This window comes from Chelmon rostratus, chromosome 24 (genome assembly GCF_017976325.1).
Source record: "Chelmon rostratus isolate fCheRos1 chromosome 24, fCheRos1.pri, whole genome shotgun sequence".
Lineage (NCBI taxonomy): Eukaryota > Metazoa > Chordata > Actinopteri > Chaetodontiformes > Chaetodontidae > Chelmon > Chelmon rostratus.
In genome coordinates, this window is record NC_055681.1 from 3,275,436 (window position 1) to 3,295,614 (window position 20,179).

The following is a 20,179-nucleotide window of genomic DNA, read 5'->3' on the forward strand; positions in this document are numbered from 1 at the left end:
ACTTTTATTTAACAGTGTTCAACAACATAGTTTAAAATCAGTTTGCTGGAGCTCAGCTGTACGGGGATGTGTGGGTGCACAGGACAAAAATGTGGAAAACAAATGATCTGGACGAACAATATGTTGCTCCACACCACTAACTCATACAATCACAACTTAATGTCAGATAACAGTTTATTTAGCTTGTCGATTGCATCCTATTTGTAACAGAAGCAGTTTTTTCCACTTGAATGATTCTGGCAAGTTGTCCATGTAAAACATTCACATTATGGTCTTCTGTCAACATCCCACATGGCGTGAACTCGGCATCGACCTCAGCTTCACCTAAACCTGGTCATTTTCCTGACCATGACGCTAAACATCATCATTTGAGAAAATGAAGACTGTGAAAAGTACTAAGATTAAACATGGAAACAGATCACACACACACACACCAGTGCAGCCCACAGTCCAAATCAAACTTCTACTCCCACCTTGTTTTTTCTTCTCCCCCCCTGCTCTCTTTACCTCCTCCACTTTGTTTGTTTGTTGGAATCTGTCCCCCTCTCTCATCCTCTTTATCTCCCTTTCTCTTCATCTTTCCACCACCTTTCCTCCTTCTCTGTCTCTCCCCACTATCTCATGGAGAGACATTATCATCTTTGTCCTTCGTTTGATACTATCTCCTTATTGTAAAGACACACACACACACACACACACACAAGCAGACACACACTTTTATTGTAATGTGGCTGTTTGTAGCGCTCATGAATGCCCCTGAGCAAGGTCTGTTTATGCCTCAATAATCTCCTCTGTCTGGTGTGTGTGTGTGTGTGTGTGTGTGTGTGTGTGTGTGTGTGTGTGTGTGTGTGTGTGTCTCCCCATGCACAGGTGAGGTTGGAAAGAGGATTCACGCGTGTTCACTCGCTCAACAATGTCAACCGTGCTCTGCAGATCTTGCAGAAGAACAATGTGAGTATACGTGTACATTATATCCTGACTGGCCACCTTATCAAGCACACCTGTTCAACTGCTCATTAACACAAATATAATCAGAAAATCGCGTGGCTGCATCTCAGTGCATATGGGCTTGTAGACATGGTCAAGCCGGTTTGAGTGTTTCGGTAAGGTTTACAGAGAGAGATCAGAAAAAGAGAAGATATCCAGGATGAAAATGCCTTGTTGATGGCAGCGGTCAGCGGAGAATGGGCACGCTGGTTTGAGCTGATAGAAAGGTGTGCAGGTATGCAGAAGAGCATCTCTGCACGCATAGCGTTGAAGCTACAGCAACAAAACACCACAGCGGGCGCCTCTGCTGTCAGCTTCCAGCAGAAAACTGAGGCTGCAGGCACAGCCTCAACAAAATTGAACAACAGAGGATTGGAAAAACGTTGCATGCTCTGATGAGTCTCGATTTCGGCTGTGACACTCAGACAGGGTTTTTTTTATTGTAAACAACATGACGGCACAGATCCATCCTGCCTTGTATCAGCAGTCCAGGCTGGTGGTGGAGGTGTAATAGTGTGGGGGCTTTTGACCCCTTACTACCAACTGAGCATCGTTAAAAATCCAGCCCACCTGAGTGCTGTTGCTGACCATGTGCACCCCTTTCTGTGTCAGTTTTTGTCTTCTATTGGCTGCACCAGGTTACAAAGCTTAAACCATCGCAAACCAGTTTCTTGAACACCTGATCATGTGGCCGATGTGTGGATATGAATTCATTCATGCACGTTAAATAAATCAGAAGTTAGACTCTACAAACAGAGAAGTGCTTAAATGAATGTGCCTTTCTGGTTTCTCTTCATCCCCTCTCTCACTCTTTTCATGTCTCCTTTATTCTTTCAGGATGCTTTTACTTCTCTGTCTAAGAAAAACACGTATCTCTCCTTTCTTTTCCCTTTTTTATGTCCTGTCTCTCTTCTGTGTACATGTTTTTGTCTGGCTCTTTTCCTTTTACCACCGTTTTTCTTTTGTCTTGCTTCTCCTTTGGCTTGCTGGCTTGTTCTCTCCTTGAATGTGTCATTTTTCTCCCGTACCTAAAAAGAGATTGTTTTAGTCCAGAGAGGTGCATAAATTTGGTTTATGTGACACAACACATTTTAAAATATGCATTTGCAGTAAAGACAGTGCAATGAGTGACGGATAAGTTGTTCATTTTTCTTACATAAGCTTTAGCAAATAAAGAGGGGTCACAAGAAGATGAAAGAAATATGAAAGAAATAAAGTTTGGATGTTTTCTAAAGAACAGCATACCTGGACAAGCAACGCAGAGGTTGCAGTAATTCCTTATTGTTAGTATTGTCAAACAAGTTGCAAGAGAAAAAACTTTCAGGAGGAGGATTAACCAATGAATTTGGCAAACCTGACAGCATCTCAGGTAACGTTGGAGGGGTTTCTGGGATCTAAACCTTCCCCAAATCCAATGAAGCACAGGGCAGAGATGCTAACATTAGCCTGAACTCTGATACTGTATAGTAGCATCTTCACTGACTCGGTGGATATTTTAGTTCTCCGCAGGGATTTTTCCCACTAAATCATGTAGTAGTAATGCTAGAGCCGACAAACACTGTGCCATTCACTCCTCACACTCCTGCTGCTGTGTTTTTGATTTTGAAACTCACTCTGACTGTCAGCCCACTGCACACGGCTTCAACATGTGGAGAAATGTGAAGCCCGACAGGCCTGCCATGTCCACATCCATGTCTGTGACCTGTGACCTGCTGTCACAAGCAGACATTGCTTCATTTTCAGGGGTTAGAAGTCAAAAAGGTTGGGAACCAGTGAGTGGGAGGCAGTAATAATAAGCCATAATAAGATCGGTCTGTCTGTTTGTCCCTCCCTCAGGTTGAATTGGTGAATATCGGAGCGGCAGACATTGTTGATGGGAATCACAAACTGATTCTCGGGCTCATCTGGAGCATCATTCTCCACTGGCAGGTGTGTGTGTGTGCATGCATGTGTTTGTCTTTGTGAGTGTACAGTAGGTGAGAGTGTCCTTTCCTTAAAGCTGTTTCTGTTTGAACTGAATTTTTTATCATTTGCCTTGACCTCGATGTGTGTTTACTGAGGAAAACAAAGAAAATAGAGCTGTGCGGTCTCCTTGAATTCTAAATAATAATTACAGTTTATTCAATGGAGCCCTTTTAGAGGACCACACAATGGTTTATTGTGGAGATAAACAAACTACAATGAGTAAGATGACTGTACTCCTGATGGTGAGGTGAGATGAGGCATCCATAATGCACAAATTGTATCTGGTGTAACATAGATGGCTTATATCCATTCTTCCTGTCTATTGCTTAAAACTAATAGCTGCAATACTTTCTTTTCACATAACGGGAACACAGTGCTGCACAGTATCCTTCTGTGTCCATCTGAATTTTTTCTTGATTATATTTGGAATACTGTGTGCTGTTTCCTGGACTGTAGCTGTCAAGGCAAAGGCAGCAGCCACATTTCAGGAAACTAAAAGCAACAAGAGTTAAAGAAGAAAGCAAGAATAGATACGTGAAAGTTTCCCTGTGAGGCAGACACACATTGATGTCTGAGGCTACCAAAAAAACAGAAAAAAAAGTTCCATTTTGTCTTTAAAACCTACTTAAAAGCATGAGTTGTTCCCCAAATACATACTGCATAATAATGTGTAGGGTATGTTTTGTATGTTAGAGTAGTTTTAAGATGCTTTTTCATGATGTGCACTGATTTGGCTTCTCTGAGACTGACACAGGTGGTGATGGGTTTTAGTTTTACCTTCAGAAACATTTGAGACATCCACTTTTCGGGTTTGAACGGTGCTCTCTTAATACAGTTCTTCCAGTTAAGAGAGATACAGCTGTGTGTCATCAGCATAACAATAATCTGTTATCTGTTTCATCGCTGCATTCTGAGTAAAGTGTACAGATATCTGTTTCTAGAGTGAGCTCAGATGGCGAGATATGTAAAATAATTTGAAAATGTTTTGAATAATTAATAGTTTTTAGTATTGGACAGAAACAAAGACGTGTGAGTGGTTTGCTTTCTTTTTGTTCTGTTTTTATTTATTCCTTAGCAGGAAGTCTGAGCAAGCACAGGTGAGGTCTCCAACAACATAACTTTGAAGGAAAGTGCATCCAGCACATTAATGCGAGTGTGAAAACAGTGCAGGGTCCTCCGAAGGGTCCTTTAATGGTCTTATTTTCCCTCCTGGTCTTTGTTTTTTCCGCTGCCTTTCATCTTTCTGCCAATTCATAGACGAACATTATGCCTCCACTGTTGGCTTAATCTGTGCTTAAAGTTCAAAATCTATGTTATGATGGACTCGGCCAACTTCTTGTAAAGTCAGTCGTGTTCATAGCTTACATCACAATACATTTTAATTGTATTTCATTCCTCATTAGGTTGAATAAAGGCTAATGTCTCAATCACGCTAGTTTTGGCATAGACTTAATGACGCGATTAATAGCAAAACACAGTTCTGTAATGAGGTGTGTGTGTGTGTGTTGCCTGAGAGTGCATGATTTTGGGTAGCATGTGTGTGTGTGTGTGTCTGTGTATGGAGTGTGTGTGTATGTGTGAATATGCCTGTCAAAGGCTGCTACGCCCTGGAGGTTTCGTTGGCTTGTGTGTGGGCACGTATGCCAGTCTGTGAGTACTTGTGTGTGTGTGTGTGTGGATCTCTAAGTGTGTTGGTGTGTGTGTGTCACTGTGAGTGTGTGTATACAGCAGTCTTTGTCAAAGTGCCCCTCCAATTAAAGTGGAAATGCATGCAGTGACCTACTCCCAAATGAGTCCCTTTTTTACCCGGCAGGCCACATTCTATGAGGAATCACTAACAAACCTGTTCGTGTGTGTGCGTGTGAGTGTGTGTTTGTGTGTGTGTGAGCCCCCTTGCAGGGAATTCACCTCCACACCAAATTACACCGAACTCTATTAATAGGTTTAGATGCACATTGTGTGTGAGTGTGCATCTGTGAGTGTGTAATAGAACAAACGACTCTTTCCTACTCCTACATCATGTGAGTGTGTGTGTGTGTGTGTGTGTGTGTGTGTGTGTGTGTGTGTGTGCGTGTGCGCCTGTTTTGTTGACTGGGTTTGAGACTTACAACTCCTTTTTTTTTTGTCAGTCTGTCTTCCACTCCACTGTCCAGCACCTGCTCAGAGCTCTGCTAACACTCATCGCGCTGCCTCGCTGCATGAATGAGTGTGTGTTTGTGTGTGTGTGTGTGTGTCGGAGTGCAGAGAGCATGGAGAGCGAGACAGAATAGGAGAGTTAAGTGGTATAAGAAAGTAGGAGCACAGAGTGGGGGGAGAAAGAGAAGAAGAAAAACTCACCTTTTTGTGTGTATATATGCGTGTGTGTGAGCGCATATGTGGCTGATAGGTAAGAGTAAGTAAGATATGCATAAGCAATGCACAACCGGGCAGTGAAAAGTATAATGTCTCTCTCTCTCCCCCCGCCCCCCGAGCCCTGAACAAGTGCTCCAAAACTGTCACTCACAACTGCCAACTGCGAGGATGCAACCATATCCACACACAGGCTTGTGCGTGGATATGTGTGTGTACACAAGTGTCCTTTGACTGAGTGTGTGTGTGTGTGTGTGTGTGTGTGTGTGTGTGTGTGTGTGAGAGAGAGAGCGAGAGAGAGAGAGAATATGCAAAGTATCCACTGACAGGCCACGTCAAAACTTTGCTAGAGAGCAGCAGGTTTTTTCTAAAAAAGGTCTCTTCATGGTAATGTTACATCGCCAGGCATAATATCATGTGTGTGTGTGAGTGAGTGTGTTAGTGAGTGGTTATAGGTGTGTTTGATGGTAACTGCTAACAGTAACCAACTGCTAACTGACAAGGCTTACTCCTGAAAGGATGAACCCTTTCGGTTTTGGGCACTTAATGAAGTTTCCTGTCCCTGCAGTCTCAAGTCAAACTTTCAACATCAGCATCAAGCTTCCTGAACACTTTCCATCCTGGACACCTGTTGGATTTCTTTTCAGTCATCCCCAGAGGAGATTATCAACTTTGCTCAATATGTCAAAATCTAATGGAATTGGTCAGACTCATTCATGCTTTTTGGAGGATCCACAGGACAAACTTATCATTCATAGTCCCTCTAAAGTTAAATTTCATTATTATTATCAAAACCTTCATGCTGCCAAGTGCAATGACCACTGCACACTGTGGGGGCCACCAGCACAGCGTTATACGGTCATGTTTGAGACATGAAAAATATCTCTATTGCCTATGTGTATGTGTGCATGTCTGAGTTTTTATACTTCGTCTTTGTGTGCAGGTAAAGGATGTGATGAAGGATGTGATGGCGGGCCTACAGCAGACCAACAGTGAGAAGATTCTGCTGAGTTGGGTTCGTCAGAACACACGCCAGTATCCTCAGGTCTGTTCCTTTCCTTTCACTCAGCGTTATCCTGAATCCACAGGCTGTCAAACTGGAGTCCTTAATACAGTAGAGCTTTTCTCTCCTGTGTTCTCAGGAAACTCTAGTCCTGTAAAGCCAAAAAGAATCATTGTCTTGTTAATGTAAATGTAGAGCAGCTATGTCTGTCTCTGTTTAAAAGCAATAGCTTCAAATCTAATAATGAAATGACGTCCTTTCTCCATTTTACCTTTAGTGCTACAGAATGTTTCACCCCAGCCAAAGACCTCATGTTTTTTCATGTCGTCTGTATTTCTTTCTGACTGGCTAACTCAAACCCCTCATGAACAGATTTTCATGAAATTCGCTGGACAGATAGGCTTTGAGCCAAGGAATAATGGATTAGGTTTTGGTAGTGATCCAGATCTGGGATTAGAGCCATCAGATGATTATCATTTTATAGCCCTAAGTACAAAGCTAAAAGACAGAGAGACTTGAGCCATAGTCCTAAGGAAATGTTTTCAGGGTGAAAAATGAGTCCGCTACCCAGATCTCCTAATCTCACAACCTACAGTAGTAACCCAGGTTGCTTCCACTGCCAAGTAGCATATTATGAGCTGACTACATGATTCTGTGGATTTCTGTTTCTGTTGCCGCTAACTGAATCTTCACACATGGTTTTGTGGGAATAGCATTTGATCCATGCTTTTATTCACTGTGCGCAGTAATGACCCAGCTAACCGGCTTTACCCTGCAACACAAGAACAGGCTTCCTACATGGATCATTAACTGGCAACTTTTTGCAGCCTTAGCCTCAGTCTATTCATTTGTATTGTCAATTTGGCCACCACATGCACATTTAAGAGCTTTTACAGGCTTCTCATTTTAAAACCATCCAAGTGGAAAGTTTTCAGTCACTTTTCGACCACCTCAGAGAATATGATTAGCTAACGTTAGCTACCTACAGCTAATAAAACTTGTCATTTCAGCGATCAAAGCCTGCTTTTGGTTACTTCTGTGTGAAAAAGAAGATTAATTGTACAAATGTTGATGGTATATCTGCCACTGTTATCAATGGAAACCTTATATTTGCTTTGCTAGAATACAAAGATTGAAAGGTATAGCGACAGTACCTAAGGGGAGCGAAGTTTAGTCAGCAGTCAGTTGACTTCTCAGTACTTCCAGAGCTCCATGCCGCTTTCTATTATGTCTCAAACCTATTTTTAGCCATAGTAGTCTGTCACGCCGTGTATTAAAAGCTCAGACTGGCAATTTGAGAGAGAAAAGGGGTCTTCAATCTAATATGTACCTATGAAATTGGAAACCAGTACTGGCGCGATAGTGTTTGAACGGTGGGTGTCATACTGCATTCACAGGTTGGCCCTTTAATATCCATTATCTCTGTCCTCAGGTCAACGTGGTTAACTTCTCCAGTAGCTGGAATGATGGATTGGCCTTCAATGCCCTCATCCACAGCCACAGGTACTGTAAAACAGGTAGCGTGTGTGTGTGTGTGTGTGTGTGTGTTAGCAGACAGAGAAATGGAAAGAAAATAAAGCAGTGGACACAGAGGAGAAATGGATGGACAGGTGTACAGAGGGAGACTCGTGGAATTTATTTAGTGGCCTAAATTGTGCTCTATTTTATTAAATAGATATACTTGGAGGTGGAAAATGAGCCCATTACGACGACACACTCAGAAAAAGAAATAGAAAGGTAGACAGAGAAAGGCAGAGAACAGAATATGTCAGGTACTGCCAGCTAGCTATTAGTGGTGCCCTGCTGGAGGAAGCCAGCTAGATGAATGACATCGTCTCCATTTAAAGCTAATCAGTTAATGCGTGGACATGGAGGAAGCTGCCAGTGAGTTAAGCTGCTGGTGCCGCTGCCAGTAATGTGTTGAGTCCTTTCAGTTCTGATGGTTGTCGTTTTTTTTCTGCTTAGATTAAAATTTAACTTGAGTCGTTTGTTCACAGTAAGTTCCAGTTATTACCCCTCATATAGCTGAAAGCTGTTCCCCTGAAAACCTCCGAATATAATATAATGTAACTGATGCCAGATGAGGAAATTACTATTGTGCAACTCTACATCTGCCACTGGTGACGCATAACGATCATGATTAATACGTCTGAATAGGTCATCCAAACATTATGGAAATCAAAATATGGCCAAGTGCAGGAGCTGCCATTTTTTGATCAAGATAAAATGTGTCACAACATAACATTATAGATGAAGCGCTGTGGTGCTACAGAGATGTTCCAGCCTGCAAATCCTAGCTTTTAGATCGTGAGTTTCAAATGATGAAGATATTATCAGGTTTCTTATGTTCCAGCTGTGATCGTACTAAGAGGAAGTGCTGTGCTTGTGAAGCTGCTAACTGACAGACCTTTCGATGTTGATGACATGACGTAGTCAGAAGTTGAGTAAGGTGAACTGAACTAAAACATTCAATTATTCGTTTATCAATCCCTTCAGGGGCCACAGCAGACGTCTGGCCTGCAGCACTAGTGCGCTCTGGTTCATACCATCATACATTAATTACATACCCAGTGCGGTGAAGTTGTAATATTCCATAGAAAAGCTGTATAAAATGAATAAATGAACAAGTGAATGAGCGAATGAATAAAGCTGGATGAATAGATAGATGAGTGGCTGAAACTATGTCAGTCTGCCTCCTTGAATACCCATGAGAGTTAGGGTCTCAGGCCTGAACCTATGTAATCATGAATTAAATCACAGTTAGCTAGCATGAACATCTGTTCTGCAGTGTCTTTACATGAATACAGAGTGGGAGATCACACACACCAAAGCCGTCACCCTGCAGATCGTTCTCTCTGTCGCTGCATGTCAGTGGCATTCGCTGTGTTTCCTGAACAGCAGCAGAGCAAATGTTTAAATGTTGGAATGAGATAACATACAAAATCAACACATTACTTTGCATTTATATGGTCCACTTTCACTATGTACTCAGGATTAATGGTTGACTGGAGGGATGCACAGCTAAGAATCACAGATGGTCACATGGTTGCTGACTGTAGCTCCAAAAATAGACTTGAGTGCATCAGCTGAAATGAGTTAATTACAATGTGTGTAATTTTTAAGAAAATTAATCTATAGGCCATGTAATAAAAACTTTATTACTACAATGTCAGCCCTTTTTACTTTCGGAAATGCTCTGTGTCTCCTTTTATTCAATGCATGCTGAAGAGTATGCACAGAGCAACAGAGGAAATGATCAGCCAGGGACGTGGTCTGCTGAATGCTTTCGGTATTCTGTATTTTTATCTGTTGATTTCTCTTTTGCCTCCGCAGACCTGAGCTTTTTGATTGGAGCTCAGTGGAGAAGAAGACGTCAGCGATCGACAGACTGGAACACGCCTTTAATAAGGCGGAACAACACCTGGGGATAGAGAAACTGCTGGACCCTGAGGGTAACTAACACACACACACACAATCATAATTCCAGAGAATATTCACGGTGAGCTCCAGCTCCCATCATATTTCACGCCTTCCAATCATGCACCTTAATTGGCCCAGTTGAACTTGACATGTCATGCAGTGATTGGGTGTTGCCAGGGCGATAACTGTGCTCTCCTTGGTGGAAGGACTTGATCAGTGATGCACGAACTGACCGACAGGTTGGCGAAAATGTTCTCAAACGCCTTTAATTCTGTGCAAAATAACACCAGAGGTGCCTCTTAACAAGTACGGTCGCCTAGTTTCTGTTGACGTTCGTCGCATCCATCACTGCCACGGTTGCTGCTGACCTAAGACCAGTTTCCAGACTCTTAATCAAAACTATCTGGCAGCGGTAAAGCAAGTAAAGCTGACAGGGGTCAAAGATTATTGCAACACCGCCTTTGACGGGCAGCTGTCTGTGATAAATGGTGGTGGTGTTTTTTGCAAGCGCAGGTCTAGATTTACTGCACTTTAATAGAAGAATGGAAGAACGACCAGACAGTGTGTGTGGAGTGGACGGGTGAAGCCCCGCCCTCTGTGAAACACACAGACAGGCAGCAGAGGAGGGGAGAGGAAGCTCCCAGACAGCGGTCGGATATATCTGACACTGATCCAATCACCAGCCAATTGATCGGTGCATCTTTGTTCTTAATACAGCTTACAATTTTTGCAGTGCACTACTTTCATCCTGATTGTAATGTTAATCTAAGCTCTCCAAACCATTTTGTTTCTTTGACAATTTGGCTCTTTTCCATTTTTATGGTCAGGCTGAGAAGGTTTGTTGTCGTCCTGAAGTGAACTGACCTGTCCATACATTGTGTTTAGATGTCTGTGAATGGAGACAGTTCACCCACTTAAAACTGAAGCTGCCTGGTAGGGTTTTCAACCAGGCAGGATTAGTGTTAGAGTTACAGTTTTCCAATGAGTGATGGCATGCGGGTGGTTCAATAGATGACTCTTCAGCTGTAGGAATATGCGTATTGAAAAATTTTACTAATTTTGTGGGTTTTTCTTATTCAGCATTAGAAATTAGGACACTATTGATTTGCTTTCAACAATATTAAATCCTAATTGACTAAATAAATATTGACTCATCTTGTGCAGAAATGAGTCAGTAGGGGTCAGTACAGACATACAGTACATGAACATAACCAATCAAAGATGTAAAATTAAAGACAGATATGGATTTCCTTTTCATGTGTACATGTGTACATTTTCTGGATCATAATTACATGAAAATTCAGTGTTAAGCCTTTTGGATTTTTTTGTTGTTTGAATTGCACTAGTGCGGTTTTGCGATACACGGTCAAATGAGTACTTCTCCTTGGGTGCAATAGTTTATCCATTTTACCTTTCCATGCACATGTATGATCAGGCTTGTTTTTGGAAATGGTTTGTTGATTGCATGTGCAATCAGAAATGGAAGTATTCAGAGGTATTCCTCTTTAATCCCCCCCCCGTTGTGAGTGCTGTGTTCAGGCTTTGAGTCCACACAATAGGGAGTGCTGTAATCCCTCGCAGCTCACTTAAGCCTTGAAACGACACATCACGGCAGATGAATTTCCATTGATCTTACAATAAACAATCACTAGTTGGGAGCAAGTGGGGTGAGCGTGTATTATTATTATGCTGCACATCAATGCTCTAGACACCATTAACCCCCCATCTGGGCTTTTTGAACATTTCCTCATACTATGAAACGATGCGTTTGTCACAGGATTTTGTGGCTCATATCTCAGTAAAGAAGAGCTGTCAGGATTTGGGAAGTTGGACACTCGTTTGATGTTCGAACGTTTGAAACAGCACATTGTCTCTCATGTCAGCAGCGGTTTTAATGCTAAACATCAAGCCCCGACAGATACTTGGGTATAATCACAGACTTCAACTATGTTCCTTGTGGTTTTTGTTTTTCTTTATGTCTCTTTCTTCTGTCAGTTAAATGACTTGTTTTTGCATGTTCAGAAGAGGGATTATAACCAAAGCTGTAAACAAATTGTCAGTTTTTCAGTTGTTCACACAGCAACAGCAGCGCGCAAGGCCATGAAATAATCAAAATAATCAATAAGATCTTCCAATCACGTCTAAATCCGACTGGCGGCCAGTGTAAGCAGGCTGAAAATAGGTGTGATCGTGCCTCATGGCTCTGATTAAAAGTCTGAGTCCTGTATTAGTTCTGTAGTTTAGTAACAAATCCAATCCAGTCCCCAGTCAAAGGTCTTCCTTCTCTGACCGGAGGCTCTGATAATAGGGGGTCTTGTATTCTGTATAGATCAGGGGTCTCAAGCTCGCGGCCCCCGGGCCAACTGCGGCCCGTGGGACGATAGTTTGTAATGTGAAAGATTAATGTTAGTGCGGCCTGCAAGTTTGATACGAATGACACTTTACAGTGTTGCTGAACGAACCTACCAATCACGGTGGGGTATATGGCTCTCGAGGGCGGGACATCGGTCGGGCTTGTTGCAAACTTGCGACATCAGCTGTTAAGTTGCCGCTGAGCGGGACCGAAAAAGAAGCAGAAACGACGCACATTGCGGAAAGTACGTTCTCCGCGCGTCGGCGAAACAACAATGGAACTTATTGACCTGCAGTGCAACTCTGAACTCAAAGCCAAGTTCAGGGAGGTGAGTGGAAAAGCAGACAATTTTTGAGAGAAATGACCCCCAGCTTCCCTGAGCTCTTCCGAATGTTCAAGCGGACCATGTGCCTTTTTGGGAGCACATACTTGTGCGAAAAGCTCTTCCCCACCTTGAACTTCAATAAGTCCAAGTACAGGTCCAGACTTACTGATGCGCATCTTCAAGCCGTACTGAGGCTCTCAACTACTTCCTCCCTCAAGCCAAATGTGGCTCGGCTATGCGAGAAGAGGCGGTGCCAGATCTCTTGCAGCAAGAAGAGAAGCCATGTTCAGAACAGTTCATGTTCAATGTTCCATTCATGTTCAGAAAGCTAAAAGTTAAAGAGCTGTTAATACAGACAATTGAATCTGTATAAAAATAATTAGATTTCTCTAGTCAGCAACTATATGTGGTTTCTTCAGTTGTCTATATCTGCTGTATTATTATTATCAAAATTATTTTATGTATTTATTATTGATTGATTTATTTTTGTATTAATTATTAACTTGTTTGTTTATTTTGTGTTAAAAAATAAAGATATTTGAGAACATTGGAATGTTTTTATTAGAGCTTTTCTTGTGGAAAACCTGATGCGGCCCAGCCTCACCCAGACTCTGCCGCCAGAGGCCCCCAGGTAAATCGAGTTTGAGACCCCTGGTATAGATTATAAAGCCCCTTAATGTCTGATCCCAAACGTTGGTGTACTCTTCACAGACATGTGCAGCGCTTGTGTTTGTGCTGCTGGTTGACATTAACACCAACATGCAGCAGAAAGGAAGCAGCTCTGCGCCTGCTTATTCACAAGTATCGAGGGGGAAGTATTTGTGATGTCGCCGTTGGTTAAATGTAGAATCGTTGATGTTATGTAAAAACTTTTCTCCGCTTTATCTCCAGGGATAACCTCCGTATTACATAATCACTATCTTGATTTGATTTGTATTTTTCCCCCCCTGTATCACTTTCCACTGTTTTTCTTCTCTTTGTGTGTTTCTCTCACCGGCTTCTTCATCTAATTCCTCTTTCACTCCTCTTTCTTGTCTTTGCTTTGTTTCTCTATGCTCTCGCTCCTTTGTTCACGTCTTTAGCCTGGAATCAAAGCTGACATCCAGCTGCCGTGTTGCAGCTCGGGTCTCAAACTTATCTCTTGGAAGCCATATTTTTCACGTAGTCTTTGAACACATCAGCAAACTGTGGAATATTGGTTAGACATGTTTCTCACTGCCGCGCTACGAATCTAAAGTTTCATCTGACCTAACACGGGTCACAGCAACTTGGAGAAGTCATGAATGGAATAATTCGATTTCTTGTTTCTACATTGATCAGATTTCTCCGTCATAAGTTAAATATCATTCTCAAAACCAAATATTTTCAGTGAAATCATTTGAGAAAGTATTTTACTCCAAACTAATGACAGCTCCTCTGTGTGTGTTGACAGAGACAGATGGAATGACTGCAAATCAGACACACAAACACACTCAAGGAGAGGCATACAGATTTCTGAAGCAGAAGCATCAGAAGCAAGAACACACACATCAGTACACGGAAATACAGACACTACACACACTGTGACATGCTTGTGTATGGAAGTATATTGACGCCAAAAGATTTGAGAGCGCACAAAACAAATTTGAAGTCAGATTTGTGTGCGAGGGAGTCATGAGAGAGGAGGTCTGTATCTGTGTGTGAACCAACAACGGGGATTCTCAAGCTTGTAATGATCAAAGCTGCTCGCGCTGACTTTTGGCAGCCTGGATCCTCCGAAACGCAGCCTGAAAACTGAGAGCAGAGCGTCACCTCTTCAGTTTGACCTGGAAGTAAAGGGTCATCCTGTTAGAAATAAAATAAAAGCTGGGACAGTGGAAGAGAAAGAGCAGCACTTGGTGTCTGTAATATCTTGAATATTAAAATGCATCAGCGGTAAATGATTGATCACATCCAATTTGATGGTGTAATGATGGTGTAGTGAGTTTCTAAGCCATGAAACAGAGTTTAGATTAAAGTATAAGTTGTTACGAGCCAAGATAGCTTCGTGTTACCTTCTATCTCTAGTGTGATTTTCTAAACCATTTCTCATTTTCTTTCCATTATAAGACTAAATTTAGCAGTAAAAATTATTAGAAGCTTTAAAGGAAAAACGTTTATGAATGAGGCTCATTAGTCGTGTTTCCATCAATATATTTTCATACACATTTGACAGAAATGTCACATTTACATTGTGTTTTGCACCTTGAGCACTCTTAGATCTCTTTTTCTACACTGGCATAACCGCTATCTAATGAGAGAATTGGCGCCACCTACTGCTTATCTCAATGAGCTGACTCATAATCCTTGAATAGTGGATGTAAACAAATAATTGTTTGTATTTTCTTTTGCTGATTTTTTTGAAATTTGGTTCAAATTTGCAATCCGTTTGGATGGAAATCCACCTATTGTCTGATATAGGGTGGTTGTATTTACTGTGACCTGATCTGACTCCATGTGTTCAAACAAAAAATGAAAAATAAGATTATTAGATTAAGATTAAGAACAAGATTATAGATGATTGTTGTGGGCTGTGGCTACATTCAGAAAGACTGAGTTCTCAGAATAGGTGCCAATCCACACACCCACAAGAACGGAAATTAAAGGCAAACCATGCAGCATATTGGCATAAAATATGTAGATCATATGTTGTCCTGTATAGTCATGTGGTCATATTCAAAATAATGTGTGTGTGTCCTGTTGCAGCTTGCTAGTCAAAGATGGTTTGCAAGCGACCTCTTGTGATCTTAAGTGCTCAGAAGCCCAAACAGCTGGAGAAAAGTGAGCGAGCGCATTCATAAACGCCTCAGCGCTCTCAAATGTTGACTTGCAGACTGAGTAGGGCTCAGAATTTGCTTTGTGCACTCTCAAATCTTTCATAGTCAAAAGACCTACAGAGCCTCATGTAAGTATGCACACACATGTGGCTGTGCTGAAAAGATTAAAATGGAGATCATGGGATGGAAGAAGAGCGTGGACTAACCAGGTGACGGATGTGCGCACACTTCGACGCACACTTGCAGGTGGTGGCTTTATTTATGGAGCTGTTTGTCCTCCTCAGACAAACAGTAACATCCTCAGATTTCTCTGTGATGCTGATAAATCAGTCTTCCACAGCCAAAAAATGTGACTGGCTTCATGTACTGTATCTATCGCACACACACACACACACACACACACACACACACACACACACACTCATTTCTGTTGCTTTGCATCACAAGACTTTTTTCTCTCTTTTTTTGCTTTGACTCCTCTCCATTGTCATCCATCTTCCTCCTTTCTCTTGTTCATTATTCCTGCAGTCGTGAGCTAACCTCACTCTGCACATAACTCTGTTAGCGTACCCATAACCATCAGTTCATTAGCACTCAATTTCTTCCTCTGGCTGTCCTTCTGTCCTCCCCTTCTACCCTCCCTCTCTGTCTTCTACCCTCTCTGTCTGCGTCCCAGCCTCTCATGGTGTTCATTTATCTGCTGTGTCTCAGCCCTGCTGTGATCTGTCTCTATTAGTTTTGCTCTGGGCTGACTGGCTGGGCCACAGGCTCTTGGCCACCCTTCCTGAAACCACTGCTCTGGTGTGTTTCTGCTGCACCTGTTGGGAAAGTTTGCACATTTAATTTAGCTGTAAGATTCACAGCAGACAGGCGGACTGATGCACACTCATGCTACAGTGCCAACAGTTATTCATGAGTACATATTGACTCAAATCTGTTTTTGCAGCTGGACGTCGGTCTACTTCATCACCCTGCATCCTCTTGGATGCGCATTAATGGCCATCACGTACATTAGATCCATCTAATTGAAATTACCGCTTCTATTTATTTTCTAGGGCTGCAACTAATGATTATTTTATTTACTGATTACTCTGCCAATTGTTTTCTGGAATAATTAAGTAATATGCCAGAAAGTACTGAAAATTACCCCTGAATTTATATGAAGTCCAAGTCAGCATATTCAGATACCTTATTTTGTTAGACCAACAGTCTGAAACACAAAAATATTTAGTTTGCTATCATAAGAAATTTAAAACAAATTTTATTTAATTTAAAACAGGATGTTATTGGAGAGACTGGATTGGTGGATTTGCATTGAAAATGTTGTCCATGCATTTTATTTTGGACAAGGGAAAATAAAGGAGGAGGTCAGACTTTAACACCACCATCTTTGCCAAGTCTTTAATATTGTAATCATGACAATGAAGATCCCCTAACCTTAACGAAGTAGTGATTTTAACCCTAAACCTAACCAAACCTTCACCACAGGAGGCGTCAGATCAGAAAATGCTTATATGCATCTACACCACATATGTCAAACTGATTCCATAAAGGGCCGTGTGAATGCAGGTTTTTGTTCCAGGAGGAGCGCACCAGGCCAACCAATCAACATCAAGGAATCACTTAGTAATCAGCTGAAGACTGAGATCAGCTGATTAATTGATTCCAGCCAGGTGTGCTCCTCCTTGGTTGGAATGAAAACCTTCAGCCACACGGGCCTTTATGGAATCAGTTTGACATGCCTGATCTAGACCAGTGATGTGTTTTGTTGTTTATTTGAAGAAGACGTTGCTTCATTTGCAGTGCAGTGCCCTTCAATTTTCAAAATCCTATTCTGAGTCCTTTTTTTTTTTTTGGGATTTCTATATTTAAGTCTGAAAGTATTTATATGCTTTTTTTATTTTCTTGTACCATTTTTTTTCTGAGCAGATGAAACTACAGCGTTATTTCAGTCTTGGGTCTCTATCAATGTTAACTTTTCTACTTCGTGAATTAGAGAACATAACGACCAGTTTCATTCTGATCTGTTTACGATTGATCCTCTTTGTTTATTGTCAGCTTAGTGCAGGTGATGCAGGGGTTGGAGGGGTTGGATGTGTGCTTTGGGTTTGAAAACTCGTATGTGTTTGGGTCTTTTTATCTGTCATGTCTCTCGTGTCTCTGGTCCTCAGATGTGGCAGTGCCTCACCCTGACAAGAAGAGCGTCATCATGTACGTGACGTCGCTCTTCCAGGTGCTTCCCCAAAGCGTTTCCATGGAGGCCATCAAGGAGGTGGAGACGCTGCCGCGTGCGGCCTCGGCCAACATCACCCGGGTGACGACAGAGGAGCACTACCAGATCCAGACCCAGCAGCGCTTCTCCCAGCAGGTTCGACACACGCACACACACACACACAGCCATGTGACACCGTTATGGCTCATTGTTTTTGTTTAGGTTGACTTGAACCAATTTTCATCCAGATTTGATATCCCATTGCATCTTCTCTATGTTCCCTAATATAAGCGAAGACTCATCATTACATCATTACACTAATTGAGGTCCTCCTGCCTTTCAGAAAATCTTCTGGTAATAGACAGTGAAGATAAAAATGGGGCAAAAATTACCTACTGTCAACATTTTTCTCAGTATCTGTAATCTCGGAGACAGTGGCCATACAAACGAGGGCTCCCAGAAACTCTAATAATGATCTTCTCCTCCGCAGACTTTTATCCACAGTAGGTAAAGACTGAACTTCCTGTTCCACCATTGCACTTTTTAATTGTCAACTTTTTGGCAAATTACCGTGCCAATTTATTTTTTTTTGCTGCGTAGCACAACATGTTTTCAACTTTCAAACCCAAGTAGTTCACTGGGTCTTCACCATTAAGAATCGTTTTATAATGTCACTAAAAAGCCCCTTTCACACATTCTAGGTCTGACCTAGTAACATTTCTGTAACACTGCAAACCAGTCTGAAATGATTAATGTCAAGGCTAGCAGCACAATGTGAAACCCACACAGAGAGAGACTGAATGAGTCACCTGATTATCATTTCTTATGCACAAAAGCAATCAAATCAGTGTAATTAAACAGGAAATACTGTGAATAAGAATAATATTGTGTTGTTGAGGAGATTTTTTCACATATCAGATCAGTCTTGCAATGCTGAGCAAAAGAGAAAAAAACAAACAAAAACATAATAATCAGACCAGCACTGTTTTGATTTTCATTCATGACAACTGCACGCATGAAATTATGTACATCCAGCAGGACAAATAGGAACCATCTCGTAAACTGTTGGACTTTATTAAACATGCAGCATAAATCTCTATCTAATAAATGATAAAACTGGTGAGAAAATGTATTCGAGTATTGAATGTGTGAAGGGGGGGCATCCATCAGGCATCCCTCACACTCAAAATAAGTTTTACAATCCATCACTGATGCAGCCCATTAGTGACCTGAGAGCACGTCTCCCTCCTCAGTGATACCGCTCCCTCTGTGGACCAGGTGCCAAATACCGCATGAGCATTGAGGCTCTTTCTGCATGTCCTGTCACGTCTGAATGACAAAAAGCCGCCACTTTAACAGAAAGATGGAGTAACATATTCCATGTCTGAAAAGGCTTAAGAAAAGAAAAAAGCTGGATGAAGATTTTACAGTAAATCTCATTTTCAGTCATATAAGATCAAAAATTCCTGCATTTTTTGGAGCCAACCAACACTGATGAGCCCTACATATACTAGCATGCTGTCCTGTTAGCATTAGCGTTAGCCATTCCTGTTTCTGTGGTAACACATGTCAGATTGACCATCATGGGAACTGGGTGAAAGGTGACATCTTCATTCCAGTGGTTCTTGTCACTGTGTATGTGCGATATGGCGTTAATGTTACCAAGACCGCTTATGTTGTGATGATAAGTAAGATGCCACGATGTATTTCCCATGAGCCTTTGCTCTGCATGCATTGTGTCTGTGCTCAGCCATGTACACTCACTTGTTCTTTAGAGCTACCTTTCCATATTTCATTGCTTTGTTGTTGAGGCAGCGCGCACACTGCATAATAATACTCAAGTAGGCTCTATAGTATTGCATATTATACAACTAAACGGCTGCACCTGTTTGTACGCTGCATATTATCAGCTCCAGAACAGGATTATCTAACCCAGTGACAAAATGAGTTTGCACTCCTTCGAAGCATCAACACTCCCATTCCGCTCCCCTGCCAACCTGCCACTTTATCAAAATTACTAAGTGGGCTTGTGAAATTCCCACCATGACCCTCTCTGTTGTCATGTTTGAGTGAAACTGAAGGGGATGAAAGGAACAGGGGGAATGATCCCTGCTCTCAGATGTCCTTCGACTTGTCTTAAATCAGTGCTGTATGGCGGCAACACCAAGAACAGAATTAATCAAAGGAATTCTGCAGAGATTTGGAAATACTTGAACATAAATGTAATAATAAAGGGTCCTGTAACAGCATTACTATGGAGACGCACTATTTCTACATCTCTACCAGCAGAGATTTGAGACTCTTTCCCTAAACCTCTGCAAAATAAAATGAAGGTGTGAAGGCTCAAAAGCATGGCTCAAAGATTAAGAGAAACACTGTTTGGATTCTCCTATCTCATGATAAATTGGATAATGAGCCGTTTGACAGCATATTTTCTTCTCAGTGGTACCACAAACTGAGAGCAGGTTTCCTGGAGGAACCAGCAGTGAGCAGATTATCACAACCACTTTAATCACAAGGCGTGATTAAGAGGAGAAACTACGGCAAATTCACGTCAAATATTATAAAGCAGCTCAGCATCAGACATTGAAGACAAATAAGAAAGTAACCTCTCAGCTTTACTGCTCATGAAATTGTATTAGACAGAAAAAGATCATTGCAGGTCAATCCTTTGTGTGGAGCATTATTTTTACGTGGTTGTACTTTGGACAATAAACAATTCTCTTGCCTTGAGCCAGTTTTTGATAAAGACAAGTCAAAATGTAACAGG

The 20,179-nt window shown here is 41.8% G+C and overlaps 1 protein-coding gene across 10 annotated transcripts in view; it reads left to right on the forward strand.

Annotated features, from left to right (window-relative positions):
• dmd (dystrophin) overlaps window positions 1-20,179 on the forward strand; it is a 207,526-nt gene that overhangs the window by 20,341 nt on the left and 167,006 nt on the right. For 7 of the 10 annotated variants that reach the window (XM_041966462.1, XM_041966463.1, XM_041966460.1 and 4 more), the window contains exons 1-6: window positions 924-951; window positions 2,824-2,916; window positions 6,245-6,346; window positions 7,737-7,807; window positions 9,638-9,756; window positions 17,369-17,565. In XM_041966462.1, coding sequence (XP_041822396.1) covers window positions 6,257-6,346; window positions 7,737-7,807; window positions 9,638-9,756; window positions 17,369-17,565 — 477 coding nt within the window. In that variant the 5' untranslated portion in view covers window positions 924-951; window positions 2,824-2,916; window positions 6,245-6,256. Of the gene's footprint in view, window positions 1-870; window positions 952-2,823; window positions 2,917-6,244; window positions 6,347-7,736; window positions 7,808-9,637; window positions 9,757-17,368; window positions 17,566-20,179 lie in introns of those variants that run through there. The other 3 variants (XM_041966474.1, XM_041966467.1, XM_041966475.1) reach the window with 1 other exon arrangement.